Raw genomic sequence first — 15,000 nt, 5'->3', positions numbered from 1 at the left:
AAATCCCAAAGACTCCACCCCAAAACTGCTAGAACTCATACAGGAATTCAGTCAAGTGGCAGGATATAAAATCAATGCACAGAAGTCAGTGGCATTCCTATACACCAACAACAAGTCAGAAGAAAGAGAAATTAAGGAGTCGATCCCATTTACAATTGCACCCAAAACCATAAGATACCTAGGAATAAATCTAACCAAAGAGGCAAAGGATCTGTACTCAGAAAACTATAAAATACTCATGAAAGAAATTGAGGAAGACACAAAGAAATGGAAAAACGTTCCATGCTCATGGATTGGAAGAACAAATATTGTGAAGATGTCAATCCTACCTAGAGCAATCTACACATTCAATGCAATCCCCATCAAAATACCATCCACTTTCTTCAAAGAAATGGAACAAATAATCCTCAAATTTGTATGGAACCAGAAAAGACCCCGCATAGCCAGAGGAATGTTGAAAAAGAAAAGCAAAGCTGGCGGCATCACAATTCCGGACTTCCAGCTCTACTACAAAGCTGTCATCATCAAGACAGTATGGTACTGGCACAAAAACAGACACATAGATCAATGGAACAGAATAGAGAGCCCAGAAATGGACCCTCAACTCTATGGTCAACTAATCTTTGACAAAGCAGGAAAGAATGTCCAATGGAAAAAAGACAGTCTCTTCAACAAATGGTGTTGGGAAAATTGGACAGCCACATGCAGAAGAATGAAACTGGACCATTTCCTTACACCACACACAAAAATAGACTCCAAATGGTTGAAAGACCTCAATGTGAGACAGGAGTCCATCAAAATCCTAAAGGAGAACACAGGCAGCAACCTCTTCGACCTCAGCCGCAGCAACTTCTTCCTAGAAACATCGCCAAAGGCAAGGGAAGCAAGGGCAAAAATGAACTATTGGGACTTCATCAAGATAAAAAGCTTTTGCAAAGCAAAGGAAACAGTCAACAAAACCAAAAGACAACTGACAGAATGGGAGAAGATATTTGCAAATGACATATCAGATAAAGGGCTAGTATCCAAAATCTATAAAGAACTCATCAAACTCAACACCAAAAGAACAAAGAATCCAATCAAGAAATGGGCAGAAGACATGAACAGACATTTTTCCAAAGAAGACATCCAAACGGCCAACAGACACATGAAAAAGTGTTCAATATCGCTCGGCATCAGGGAAATCCAAATCAAAACCTCAATGAGATACCACCTCACACCAGTCAGAATGGCTAAAATTAACAAGTCAGGAAATGACAGATATTGGCGGGGATGCGGAGAAAGGGGAACCCTCCTACACTGTTGGTGGGAATGCAAGCTGGTGCAGCCACTCTGGAAAACAGTGTGGAGGTTCCTCAAAAAGTTGAAAATAGAGCTACCATACGATCCAGCAATTGCACTACTGGGTATTTACCCCAAAGATACAAAAGTAGGGACCCGAAAGGCTACGTGCACCCTGATGTTTATAGCAGCAATGTCCACAATAGCCAAACTGTGGAAAGAGCCAAGATGTCCATCAACAGATGAATGGATAAAGAAGAGGTGGTATATATATACAATGGAATATTATGCAGCCATCAAAAGGAATGAGATCTTGCCATTTGCAACGACGTGGATGGAACTGGAGGGTATTATGCTGAGCGAAATAAGTCAAACAGAGAAAGACATGTATCATATGACCTCACTGATATGAGGAATTCTTAATCTCAGGAAACAAACTGAGGGTTGCTGGAGTGGGGGGTGGGATGGGAGGGATGGGGTGACTGGGTGATGGACACTGGGGAGGGTATGTGTTCTGGTAAGCGCTGTGAATTGTGCAAGACTGTTGAATCTCAGATCTGTACCTCTGAAACAAATAATGCAATATATGTTAAGAAAGAAAAAAAGAAGAAGAAGAATGTAGCAGGAGGGGAAGAATGAAGGGGGGGAAATCGGAGGGGGAGAAGAACCATGAGAGACAATGGACTCTGAAAAACAAACTGAGGGTTCTAGAGGGGAGGGGGGTGAGGGGATGGGTTAGCCTGGTGATGGGTATTGAGGAGGGCACGTTCTGCATGGAGCACTGGGTGTTATGCACAAACAATGAATCATGGAACACTGTATCTAAAACTAATGATGCAATGTATGGGGATTAACATAACAATAAAAAAATTAAAAAAAAAAAAAAAAAAAAAAGATAAAAGCAAGGCAACAGGCCCAGAATGGAGTCTGTTAGGCTAAGCCCCACACCACCAAACCAAGACTTAAGTGCAGTTTCTGCTCTCCCAGAAATGGAATCTTAAATCAGTCAGTCAGGAATCCCCTGATCAGCACTAGTTACGTCATCTGCCTGACAGACCTCTGCTGTGCCCTAAAGGAAAGCGACCTTGCAATAACCAACCAGCTTTTTTGCTTGTAAAGTAACGTCTTTGTGCCCCTCGGAGCTCCTTTCTGTCTGCTAGATTGGAGGTTGCTCCATTCGATTCAATTTTTGTCCACATAAACTCTTGAAACTGTAATATGCCTCAAGTTTATCTTTTCATGGTTATGGAGACAGAAGAGGGAACCCAAGGAGCCCAGGAGCGACGAGCAACCAGACGCAGGTACCTGTGGAGCCCCTCGAGCTCGTGGCTTCTCGCGGCTTCTCGCGGCTTCTCGCGGCTTCTCGCGGCCTCTGGAGGTCGGGGTACATCCCTGTGGGATCCCAGCCCTGCAGCTTTTACGTTAAAGCTCTCAGCTTTACCCGCGCACTTCTTTCTCCCAACTCAATCTGGAAACTGGCCGCAGTCCGACTGGGTACGACTTCAAAACCGGACGAAGTTCGGGGTCACACTGGTTCCTATTTGGAAACCTGACTGGGTCCCACGTCAGACCCGGTCCGACTTGGAAACTGAGCTGGGTCCAGGGAAGGACTGGGTCCAGCTTGGAAAGGGGACGCAGTTCGGCGTGGGACTGGGTCCGACTTGGAGACCGGACTGAATTCAGGGTGGGACTGTGTCAGCTTTCAAAACCCGCTGGTTCCAGGGCCGGAATGGGTCCCGTGTGAGGCCTCCGGTGAGAATTTTTGTTTGAAGGCTGAACGAGCAGGTGAACCTCACCAAAGATAATCTTGAGTTACAGTGGCCACAGTAAACTTTCATCGTAGATAAGCCTATCCATTTATGAGGTGCCCTACAGAAAAAGGCATCTCAGCCACGCACTCACCGTTGAGGGTGGAGGGAAAATTATTTTTTCCTCCTCTAAAGTACCTGGTGACCAGGACGAGAACGCTGGGGCGTCGCGCTCACTCCGGAGCCTGCAGAAGGGATCCCGGGGAAACTGGCCAAAGCGGACAAAGGGTAAGAATTCTTACCAAAGAAGCTCTTCTATCTCTGTCTGTAGCGCCTGGTCCATAGAGGAAGGTAAAATTTCTCTTTGTCCCTTCCTTTCCAAGTACAGATTGGCAGGCAAACAAACAACTCCCCCCCCCAAACAAAAAAACCAACATTAGATCTTCGAATTGTGACTCGTGAATTTGCTTTTAGATACCATTAGTTGTTGATCCTTTCCCTTCTTGTTTGTCTTGTTTTGTGTCTTGAGAACTTGGCCTGGCATCTGTCAGGTTGGCAGCTCCAAAAAATATGGCCAGGTGGAGATGTGGGTTGCCTCTGTTTACCTTTTAACAGGTCAGAGAGAGGGAGCAGAACCATTGAAGGTAAACAATCTGGGTTTATGTATTCCTTCTACCTATAACTTTCAAACCTCTTCTCTCCAGACCTGTAAAATGGTCCAATTAGACGTGACAATTTCTAACATTCAATTATTTAAATTCCGTTTACTGTGGCAAAGTTGTTTACTATTAAGGGTGCCCTTCAAGTGTCCTCTAGCATCACAGACGAGATGCAGGAAGCCATCTTGCATCCATAACTTCTGTTAGCATGGTATCTGGCGAGCTTTAGGCTCTGGTTTGGCTGTCACGCGGGAGACCACAGCATCCTCTAGTGGTCAGATTTAAGCTTCAAGACGTGAATATTCTGAACATGACAAGAAATTATCCTAAACCTTAAGAGTGTCAGGCAACTGTGTTGGGAAAGATTTTGATGCACCTGATACATCTCAGGTTTTTTTAGGCCTCCATCCGCTTCTCCCTTCTCGGCTAGTTCTTCATAAGGGCTCAAGAATTCAAGCTACTTTTCCATCTCTTTTTTAGTGATTATAGATACTTTTTCTTTTGAGGTACTTCTTATTTCTACCTTATTTGCTGTCCCTACGCACATAGGTCTTTTAATATGAGGAAGCTACCTAAAGTTCCTATAGAAGAAATAGGCAAGGAATAATCCACCTGGGGTGATTGTGGTTTAGACGAAGCATTCGATTTTTGAGTCCACCCTGGATTAAAAACCTAACTCTGCTACCTTATTTGCCAGTGCTATTAGTCAGCTTACTTAACTTTTCTACATTGACTCACAAGATAAGGATAACCTTACAGGGTTATTGTGGCTCACATATAAAGCCAAGTCAGCTACACAGAGTCCTCGTACAATAGATGCTCTATTAAATCCCAAGGAAACCTAAAGAAATTATTTCAGTCACGAAAGCTAACAGATAACATGTTTCTGGACTGAAAGTTTTCCAAGTATTCCTTCTGAAGCTAGTTTAATTCTCTGTGGGATTATTGTCCTCAGGATCAACTGGGTCCTGTCAGTTAATAACTGTAATCACATTTTCCTGAGACAGTAGTCAGTATGTGAGGAAGGGAATGGAGAAGGAAAAAGCATCATGATGGAAACCTTGTCCAAGATTTCAGAATTGCTGTATTTTGTAAAATCTGGTCTATTCTGAGTTTGTCTCAGTCCCCTGACCCCAGTGTAATCAAACATGCCTTTGAGGAAAAAGCATACAGGAACAACAGGAAGTATTTAGATGCATTTTATTCAACAGTCAGGTCCGCTAGGCATTGTGGGGACCACAGGAGATTTTAGAACCTTGGTTCTCAGCAAGGTCCAGATTTTTTAATGAGGACAGGGATCTGGCGCTTCCTGTAGAAGAGAATGAAAAAAAAAATCAGCTTGAACTTTGCTGACAAAAAAGTGACTATGGGAGAAAAACAATGAAAAAACATCAGCTTTATTTAAAATAGAAAGGTTTCAAATTTTTATTCCCATTTCCCTGCCTTTCATTCATGTATTCATTCACTTATTCATTAATCCATCAAATATTGACACTCTTTCTTATATCCACTAGGGATACAACAGAAAGGAAAAATGTCCTTACACAGTTTACAGATCTACTGTGGCATTACAGTAAACCTCTGAAATCAATCTCTAATTCATCGTTGCTTCTTTTTCTCCTAATATCATTGTTCTAGCCACAAGGTATCCAGCTTAGCTGGTGCCTGGGCTACTACAGGATGTTCTAATTGACTGATCTTTTGCCTTAGAACTCTGGGGTTTAATACCTGTGAGATCTCACAGAAGGAAATCATATCTATATCCTATCTGATACCTGCCAGGTCTGAGCATCCTCCCCTCCAGATAAAAACCTCTCTGCTCCCCAGGACACTACCTTTCCCAAACCAGTTTTCTTTTCTGTCAGCTAAATATTCCTAAATCCTGTAATTGTGCCTCATGAGGTTGTTTTCAGAGCTCTCTCTCTCTCTCTTTTTTAACCATCCTTTCTTTGAATATACTACTGGTTCATAAAAATTCTTCTATTTCTCTGTTACTTGAGGACATCTGACTTCCATATATCTATGCATGTATTTATCTGGACCTTGATGATTCTTCATTTTAAGAGTTTTTATTGTTTTCTTGTTCCATGAATATTATCCATGCATAATACTTGTCTGAGTTGTTTAGCATACATAGCACAAACATCTAAACACAGTACACAGGTTGACTTCCCTTCTATAGCTGTGTTGTCCAATATAGAAGACACCATCCCTATTTAGCTATTTAAATTCACATCAGTTAAAGTTATGTAATATTAAAAATTCAGTTTCTCAGTTGTACGAGCCACACTTTAAGTACTGGTGGCAAGGCTAGTGGCTTCCATACTGGACAACACAGTTACAGAACATTTCCGTCTTTGCAGACAGTTCTACTAGAGAGTGCTGGTCTCTAGAAGAGAATTTGCCAGTACAAATTCCCTGAGAAGACAGAGAAAAAAGTCCTTACCGATTATATCTGACAAGCACGTAATGATCAAGGAGATGCAAGCCTTTGTCTACCCATCTCAAAACCCAACAACTAGGGTCAGAGCCTGGTTCTAGTTAACTCAACAAAGTATTTTTGGGGGGCTTTTAACGGGCAGTAGAGAGAAAGGTGGTATGGTACATTGTAAGTATTTTAGTTACACTAGGAAAAGCCACATTTTCTCTCTAGACCTGTTTTCTTTTTCTTTTTTAAATCAATTAATTTATTTGAGAGAGAGTGAGAAGAGGCAGAGGGAGAGGATCTTCAAGCAGACCGACTTGGGCTCAGTCCCATGACTCACGAGATCATGACCTGAGCCAAAACCAAGAGCTGGACACTCAACTCACTGAGGCACCCAAGCACCCTTAGACCTGTTTTCTTATCTGAGAAATACAGGAAGAGAAGTTACATTTTCTGGCATTCAAATGTTCTTCCCATATTTAAATATTTTTGAGAAAATAGAATGAGTAAGCAGTACAGGTAAGTTTTAAAGGCTAAGGGAGTGGGGTGTCTCAGCTGTATGCTCATATTTTTGCAATATTTCATTCTAAACATTGGGCATTTTGGTCTTGGCACTTGGGAGTTTTCTAAATCTCAAGGCTGTTATGTTGCTTTCTCCTCCCCTTGGATGGAAATATGATGTTTGACCTTTATGTCAACAGCCTAGGTCGTGAGAAAATTAACAAGTGTTTTCCAGTCCTTTTACAAATCTTTAGTGTGGAAATAAATTCACCACAAAGCAGAACACCTAATATTTTGGTTCTAAAACTTGAGGATATTAGATCTCTCTCCCTGGGGCCCTATTTCAACAATCCTTGCTAACACTGAGGATTTTCTGAAGTGATTTAAAGCAGACCAAGAAGAGAGGTCATGTTATTGGGAATTTATACTACGGAATAATGGAAATGCATGCAGTCATTTGAGTCTAAGTCAAAGTTGTTAATGCTAAATCAGTTCTAAGAATAACAGTTTTCTGGGCTACTTGTGGAATCTCTTTTATTTGTTTTGCTCATTCTACACCTTTATTTAACCTGGAATGCCTTTGCGGTGCTGCCAAAATTCAGAGCCCTGTTTAAATGACATCCTTTTCATGAATCCTTTCTTGACCCTTTTGGTACTAAGGAATCTGTGTCTCTCCTTCACTCCTGTGGTACTTTCCTCACACCTCATTTGATGGCACTTGTCCCAAGTTACCAGAAGCTTTCTTATTTGCACTTAAGACCTATTTTCTTTCACTCATAAGCACAAGGAAAGCAGAGGAAACCGGCACAATGCTGGGCACATGTTAGGTGTTCAGGAGCTGAGTAAAATAGAAAATTTGTGGCAGATCTGCTTCTCTCAGGGCCAGGTTTGATTCCCAGCACCTACCTATGATCACTTCAGAAAATGAGATTCACTGAGGCTGGCTCTCATCTCCATAAAAGAATGTTACAAAAGTATGTTTTTGGTCACCTGATCCATATAATTCATATTTGCATTTTTGAGGGCTTTCATAAACACAATCATTACCATCACCAAGTATGATTTTTTTTCAAGATTTTATTTTTAAGTAGTCTCTACACCTGACATGGGGCTCAAACTCACAACCGCAAGATCAAGAGTCACATGTTCTAGCAACTGAGCCAGCCAGACGCCCCTGTGATCTTTTAAACTTAAAGGTATTTTGGGTGTATTAGCTTTTTAAAAATCTAGACTATCTGTTGATTTGCTGTAAAGCATGGGTTTTTGTTATACAAGTGATTTTTGAAAAATTAATTCAGAGAACCATTCAAACACTTTCCTCTATTCCACTATCCTTTCCTTAACACATTTATCTTGTACCATGTTATTAATACCTTCCTCCCTTTTGTTCAGATTTTTCTTCTTATTGGAGTGCCTCTCTCTCCTTTATGGCCTAAACAAAGCCTCCAAACTTTTCCGAATTGTAGCAGGCATAATTAGTTGTTTTTAATATTGTGCTCTCAGAGTACTTTGCTCTTATTTCCACTGACTACACTGTATTAGCATTGAGTGTAACCAAACTGAGACTTGAAACATGTTGGACTTCCTTCTGTATCTCACAAATACTTAGTCTGGTACCTGACTTTAAAGCATAGTTGAAAGAGCAAGGATTTGGACCCACGTCTGTCACTTACTGCTGGTTGATCTTGAGCAAGTTACTTAAGCTCAGTCTCAATTTCTTCATGTGTATAATGGGTTTAGTATTCTCTGCCTCATAGATTTGTGAGTATTCAGTGCCTTGCCCAATGCCTGACACAACAAGTATTGTTTTGTATAACAACACACACACACACATAAACACATGCACATCTCTGTAGATAATCATACCAGATATGTAATGAGAAAAAGGGATTGGGAATTATTTTTGGAAAGTCAAGATGTTTTGTTTCTCTCATGGTAAGATTAATGTTATTGGTATATTGATTGGAACTTAGAGGGATAAGATATATGAAAATTTGAAGACAACTAGCTTAAAAATATGTTTTAAAAGACATTCAAGTTTGTACTCACTTATTTTGAACACATAACACACATTCATTAGAATAAGTTTCTCCATCAGTCCCACAGACAGGATTATAGATCTTGGTACATGCAGTCGTTTCAGTGTTACATTTAGCCTAAAAATGGAATTAAACAGAATTATTTTCCATCATTTAGCGTTCTTTGAGTTTATAGCAAAATCTCTAAAAGGGTTTTCACTTCCTTAAGTTGGTTAGCTTAAAGATGGAAGCCCGGCGGTGATGGGGGGAGTGATACTGAGTGTCTGAGAGGAAGAATCCAAGGTTTCGAATCAGAATACCTGATTGCATGTAATACCTCTGCTGTTTACAAGCTATACTATGTGGCAAATCTTCTGGTGGCTCCGAGCCTCAGTCACTTCATCTGCACGATGGGAAGGATATTATCGCTTCCACACCTATCTCATGGTGGCGTTGTGAGGTTTGAATAAGGTGAGTGAGATCATGTTCCAGTTTGCAATGATGGCTGGTGCTGGTTCCTGTCAGGTCAGCCACACCGTGGGCATGTCTTCCTTGCCCACTGTGATCCAGTCACACTGCCCTTCTCTTAGTCATGTGACGACTTCAGGTGCTTTCTGCCCTGGGAGCCCTTGCACAGTCTGTTTCCTGGACATCAGTAAGAATGCGTAGTTATGGGATGGCTGTCATAGGCATGTGCTTTCATGTATTACTCTATTTAAATCTTACAACTATCCTATGACTTTTTTATTACACTCTTCTTCCAGTGAAGACAGTGAAGCACAAAGAGATTAAATCACCCAAGGCTACGCAGCTGGTAATTCCAGATCCAGGATTCAAACCCAGTTGGTCTAGGTCCTGAGCTTTGGCTCTTCACCACTTCAGTCTACTACTTTTACCCATCAGTTATATTTTGCTAACATTCTCTTATCCTTCATGGCTCAAAATATATCTCACTTAGGGGCACATTCTGTGATCTAACCAGGCTAGGTTCCAGATGGTACCTGAATTTCTTTAAACCCTTATCATTAGTGTAATAATTTATTTACTCATGCCCTTTTGGTTTGCCGTCTATCTCCTCACTAGATATAAATGAAAAGGGACACTTCTCTTCCCTGGTCTTCAAATTTACCGCAGTTAATAAATTTATAAACTCAGAACAAAAAAAGAAAAGTTAGGTGTAGAATATTTTTCTAGAGGAAGAACCTAGTTTATTATTTTCTTTTGCTCATTATAAATTAGAGCTTCACCTTGGGGATTGGGAGAACTTTATGCCAACATGGTCAAACTGGCTGTAAGGAGGAAGGCTGCTTGGGGGGAAGTTAAGAAGAATGCCCCCCCCCAAATCCTTGCCGTACCAGATAACCTCAAAACGTTCAGAATGCCTTCACAGCAAGCATTACATGACAACATGGAAACTGCCTGTGTGTCGGTGCATTTGTCCTTCAGCATAAGACCCTGTGGGGCACTGCTGTCACGATCCACACTTAGCAGGTGAAGCCTCACTAGTACCACACACCCATCCTGACTTCAGGGGAACTGAAATGTCACAGCTTGGCCGTGAGTTGAGTGGAGTAAATAGTTCTAGCCTGAGAGATAAAAAAGTACAAAATTGTCTTTACCTCTCTTCCCATCAAGCCAGCTCTAGTGGTACCTAGAAAACATAAATGAGACATGTGAGGTCAGGTACTAAATGGGAGAAGCCGGATCTGCTCTTATTTGCAATCTTCCACTTCCATTGAAGACTTCTCTGCTCGCCTCTTCTGCTCCCCACCTTTCTTCTTCTCCTTCTTCTTCTTCTTCTCCTTCTTCTTCTCCTTCTTCTTCTTCTTCCTCTCCTTCTTCTTCTTCTTCTTCTTCTTCTTCTTCTTCTTCTTCTTCTTCTTCTTCTTCTTCTTCTTTTTTTAAGATTTATTTATTTGAGAGGGAAGAAGAGAGCGCATGAACGCATGAACAGGGGGAAGGACAAAGGGAGATGGAGAGAATCCTCAAGTACACTCCCTGCTGAGCACTGAGCCTGATGCAGGGCAAGATTATGACCTGAGCCAAAATCAAGAGTCGGATGTTCAACCGACTGGGCCACCCAGGTGCCCCACCCAACCCTTTCTTATTTCTGCCTTCTCTCAAGGACATCTGACTGGTGCCCCATCACTCCCTGCCTACTGAAGCTTTAAGAAAATGAAGCAGAAGTTTGATTATGACCAAAGTATCTCAATTGGGCATTTCATGAAAGTTGACCCATGTCTTTTGAAAATAGAAGTGATTTACTTACTGCTTGAAATGTGTCAGGTGCAGAGCAAATATCTTCTGAATCTTCACTGCCTTCTCACAACTGGTTACTAGACCTTTGATCTTATAATTAGTGATGTAAGAAGTGTCAGTGTATAAACGAAGATGTGGAGAGTTTATATGAAAATTTGTGAAACAGTTACCACTAGCACCAGCCAGATCTTGTGACACAAAACTAACTTGCAATTACATGTAAGTCTTCTTTAGTAAGTAATGTTAAAAATAGAACTCTTTTGACATCTCACCATCAGTCCCCAAAGAGCTCTTTCCCTCTATTACATTACACTGTTTATTAGTCTAATTCACATTTCTTGAATTTACAGATAGGTACTTAAAATTGCCATGCTGCATTCCCTAGAAAATAACAGGTTTGTTGACATTATGTAGGGGTTGGTGATCTTGAATGAGCTTATTGAAGGGAAGAGGAAGTAGCTTGATAGTATCCAAAGGAAGAAATGTTGGTGAGATTTGATTTTGATATTGACAATTTCTGAGGTGATCTAGGTAAGGAGGTAGCTCCTCCTAGCTAAATTTTATGAGAAGCAGCAAGGCATCTCTGGGTTTGAAGAAGCCCCCTGGAATAGGTCCCTGACCTTATTTCATTTCATTGGGACCAAAAGATCTGTCCAAGACTAGACTCTAAGTCTAGAACGTAATGAGCTCAGTAATGCAACACGTCAAAAAGGTTTTACTCAATCAGAAAAATATGCAAAGGCACCTACCAGATAAGCTCAACAGGGCCAAGGCACTAAGAAGAAAGATGCTCGTTACCTTCATGGCTGAAAGTTCGGTATCCAGACCTCAGTGGAAAACTGCACTGAACTTACCACTTCTCTTCAGAACCCTGGGACTGGAAGGGTTATATAGTTAGGTTGGCCGTCCAGGCGCCACCTCCTGCCCTGTCACGGATCTTTGGTTATTGATTGACTCTGTAACATAGCCTGGCCCCAAGTTTTGGGAATGTCACTTGCGTAAGAAAGATGAAAGAAACAGCACAGGCCTGCCATATGCAAGGCCAAGACTGTCAGAAAAGTTCTGGTGGTCGGTTAGTTGGTTCTCCCCCTAACTTCCTCTGTGACTATGGGGAGCCCCTGTGGCCTCATCCATAAGGTGAACTCAAAGGTCCCCTGTACTCTAGCTCTGGATATATAAATGGGTATGGATATCCAAAAATTGCTCTCTATTCTTTCTTCTTTTCCTCCAGCTTTTCCCTTTTTTTATTCTTTCTCTTTTCTTTTGTTCTGTCACTCATCCACAAAGCCCAAGGTAGCTGACAGAGAGACAGGTTAGAGTTAGAGAGGGGTCAGGTCCCTAAGGTGTGTATGTGTGCTCCAGGGCTAGATTGTGCTCACCAGACACTTACTAGCTCTGTGTTCTTATACAGGTAGTTCATTCATGCTGTGCCTCACTTTATTCATCTGAGATCTGAAATAATAATAGCATTTAACTCAGAGTGTTTATCTTTCATTCAAGCATAAGTATTGTTCTACCACGTGTTATTGGGAGACAGTTCTCGATTCTGTCTTGTGTTTCTGCCTGTCTTCTGAGGAGAGGCACTGACTGCCTGCCTGTGCCTCAGTTGCTGTTTTCAAGAGTTTGTACAACAAATGGACGTGGAAAGTGGAATAGTGTTTCTCTCTGGAGCAAAGGCGAGGTTTGTTTCCTGTTCATTATAATAAAGATAGTATCTCTCACCTGTGCAAAGATTAGGTGGGCGTGGTGCCCCTTAAAAAAGATTAGGGATTTTTAAAAAGCATGGCATCCTTCTTATGGAGCACAATGCACTTTCTCTGTAGGTACCACTTGGTCCTTGTCATGTCACCCTGTAAAAACTGCAGCTTGGGAAACCGGATGACACTGGCACTCTGGTTATTGCTATTGAATAATTAAGTCCCTTGTCTCTGACTCAGCAGCCTGTGTCTTCTGCCAGCATCCCCTTAACCGTGGCAAGCTAACTTGTTAGCTTCCAATAGGGTAAAATCTCAGATCCTCCCTGGTCTTGAACTGTGCTCATGTCTGTGGATACATCAGTGAGTAAAAATGACAGTCCCTGCCCTCAAGGAGCCTCCATTGCATTTTAGCTGGGGGAGACAGGCAGTAAGAAAGTCATCTGATAATTATAAAGCATATCAGATTATGATAAATATTATGGAGAAAAAGGATAAAAAGGATAATAAGGGTGCTGGAGGATCAGGAGATAGTTGTTATAGATTGGTCATTAAGTGACGTCTGAACAGAAACGTGAAGGAAGTGAAGAACTGAACCATGCAGATATCCAAGAACAGGCACTCCAGACAGAGAGAACAGCGAGGGCCCAGGCTCTTAGGCAAAAACTTGCCTGACCCGTTTGACAAACATCCAGGGTGATGGATAATCTGGCTGGAGCACAGTGATGGAAGGACACCTAGGCAGTGCGGTAAAGGAAGCAGGGAGGCCTGGACGGTGAAGGGCTGGGTAGGCTGGAGTAAGGACTTTGGTTTGGAACCTGAGGGAAAGCCCTTAGAGCTGTGGCACAGGAATGACATGATATGGTGGTCATCCTAAAAGGTTATTTTACCTGCTTAAGATTTAAACTTGAAGACAAGGGCAGCAGCAGGAAAACCAGCTGCTGGGCTCCTGTACTAGTCCAACCAAGAGCTGATGGTGGAAGAGGAAGGAAGAGGTTGACTCTATAGTTCAGGTGAACTTCATACATGTAAAGCGTTTGCAACAGTTTCTGGCACATGGTAAACACTTAGAAACATTGCCCATCACTATAATTTCATTGTCATTATTTTTTCAGGATTTATAATGCCGTTCCATCTAACCAGAATGTTCTTCTTTACCCGTATGCATCGATGAATTCTTCCTCTGTCTTTAGGGTTCACTTCAAATGTTGTTTCTTATTGGAAAACTTCTGCTCTTTCTGGGCTGCCATGGTGGTTGAATGCAACACATAACACACTGTTGAAACTGTGTATAATGGTTCCCCCATCTTCCATTTATGTCAACCTTCACCATCCTAGCTTCCTCCTGCCTCTCTACTGCCACTGAACTTGCTCTTGTTTTGGTCACTAATTCAAATCAATTAATTCCATGGACAATTTTTCAGAACACATGGTCTCTAATTCTTCACACTTGATCACACTCAATATCATTTCTTTTCTTTTTTTCTTTTTTCTTTTTTTAGATTTTTTTTACTTATTTGTGAGAGAGAGAGAGAGGGAGGGAGAGAGAAGGAGGTTGTGAGGGGGGGAGAGGGAGAGGGACAAACAGACTCCCCGCTGAGTGCAGAGCCCAATGTGGGGCTTGATCCAGGCTGCCGAGATCATGACCTGAGCGGAAGTCAAGAGTCAGATGCTTAACCTACTGCTCCACCCAGGCGCCCCAAGATATAATTTCTTTTCTTGTGTTTCATGACTGCACAGTCCTCTGCATTTCTTCATTCCTTCTCCATTCTCATATCATCTTCGTCCTCCTTATTGACTCCTCTTCTTCTAATGAGCGAAGACTTGGAGTTTCTCAAGTATTGGTCCTGTGCCCTATTCATGTCTCACTTTTCATTTTCCTTAGGTAAACTCATTGATTCACATCATTTAAATTATATCTTTATAAAATCCCCAGATATGTATCTCTTTCCTAGACCTGCCTTTGGATCTTCAGACCAGATATTAAGAGCCTTCTTGACTGTTTGGACATCCTATGGGCACTTCAAATGTGACATGTCCCATAATACTACTTTGATCACTCACCACGAATACTTTTCTCTTCAGTCTCCCCTTTGCTTCTCTACCTTCCAACAGGTTGGTTAAGCCAAAACCTAAGCGTTCCCCTTACTGCCTCTTTTTGCCCTTACCTTGTACCACCTCCCAAGCTTAATTTGTTACCATGTTCTCTTCTTGAATCTGTATCCAAAATAACCTCAATGCTGAATGTTTCTCATAATTTTATACCAACATAGCAAAGATAATGGCATCATTGTCTGTGTCCCTCCCCGAGGGTAAATCTGGCCTTGAGAGGTGTTGATTAACTTTTGAAGTCCCCTTTGGCTTTCTGAAATTTCCTTCAAGACAGTATCTACTGTTATTTCTTCCTCAAAGCTA

The 15,000-nt window shown here is 41.7% G+C and overlaps 1 protein-coding gene across 1 annotated transcript; it reads right to left on the bottom strand.

Annotated features, from left to right (window-relative positions):
* Positions 1–4,951: 4,951 nt before the first annotated feature.
* Positions 4,952–11,695, bottom strand: SPINK1 (serine peptidase inhibitor Kazal type 1). Its single transcript, XM_032403520.1, has 4 exons — positions 11,641–11,695; positions 10,252–10,283; positions 8,664–8,770; positions 4,952–4,997 (listed from the first exon to the last, which is right to left on the bottom strand). Exons 1-4 carry the CDS (start codon positions 11,693–11,695, stop codon positions 4,952–4,954), a joined length of 240 nt encoding a protein of 79 aa, XP_032259411.1.
* Between the last annotated feature and the right edge of the window lie 3,305 nt (positions 11,696–15,000).

The sequence above is a fragment of the Phoca vitulina genome, unplaced genomic scaffold (assembly GCF_004348235.1).
Source record: "Phoca vitulina isolate PV1807 unplaced genomic scaffold, GSC_HSeal_1.0 scaffold6, whole genome shotgun sequence".
Classification (NCBI taxonomy): domain Eukaryota; kingdom Metazoa; phylum Chordata; class Mammalia; order Carnivora; family Phocidae; genus Phoca; species Phoca vitulina.
The sequence above is the reverse complement of the archived record's forward strand: the minus strand, read 5'-3'. Positions and strand labels throughout refer to the sequence as shown.

Coding starts and splice junctions, on each gene's coding strand:
- SPINK1 (XM_032403520.1), bottom strand. CDS start 11,695: ATGAAGGTAACGAGCATCTTTCTTCTTAGTGCCTTGGCCCTGTTGAGC. Junction 10,284..11,640: donor GGCCCTGTTGAGCTTATCTG/GTAGGTGCCTTT, acceptor TATGTTTTCTAG/GTACCACTAGAGCTGGCTTG. Junction 8,771..10,251: donor CTGGCTTGATGGGAAGAGAG/GTAAAGACAATT, acceptor TTCCATTTTTAG/GCTAAATGTAACACTGAAAC.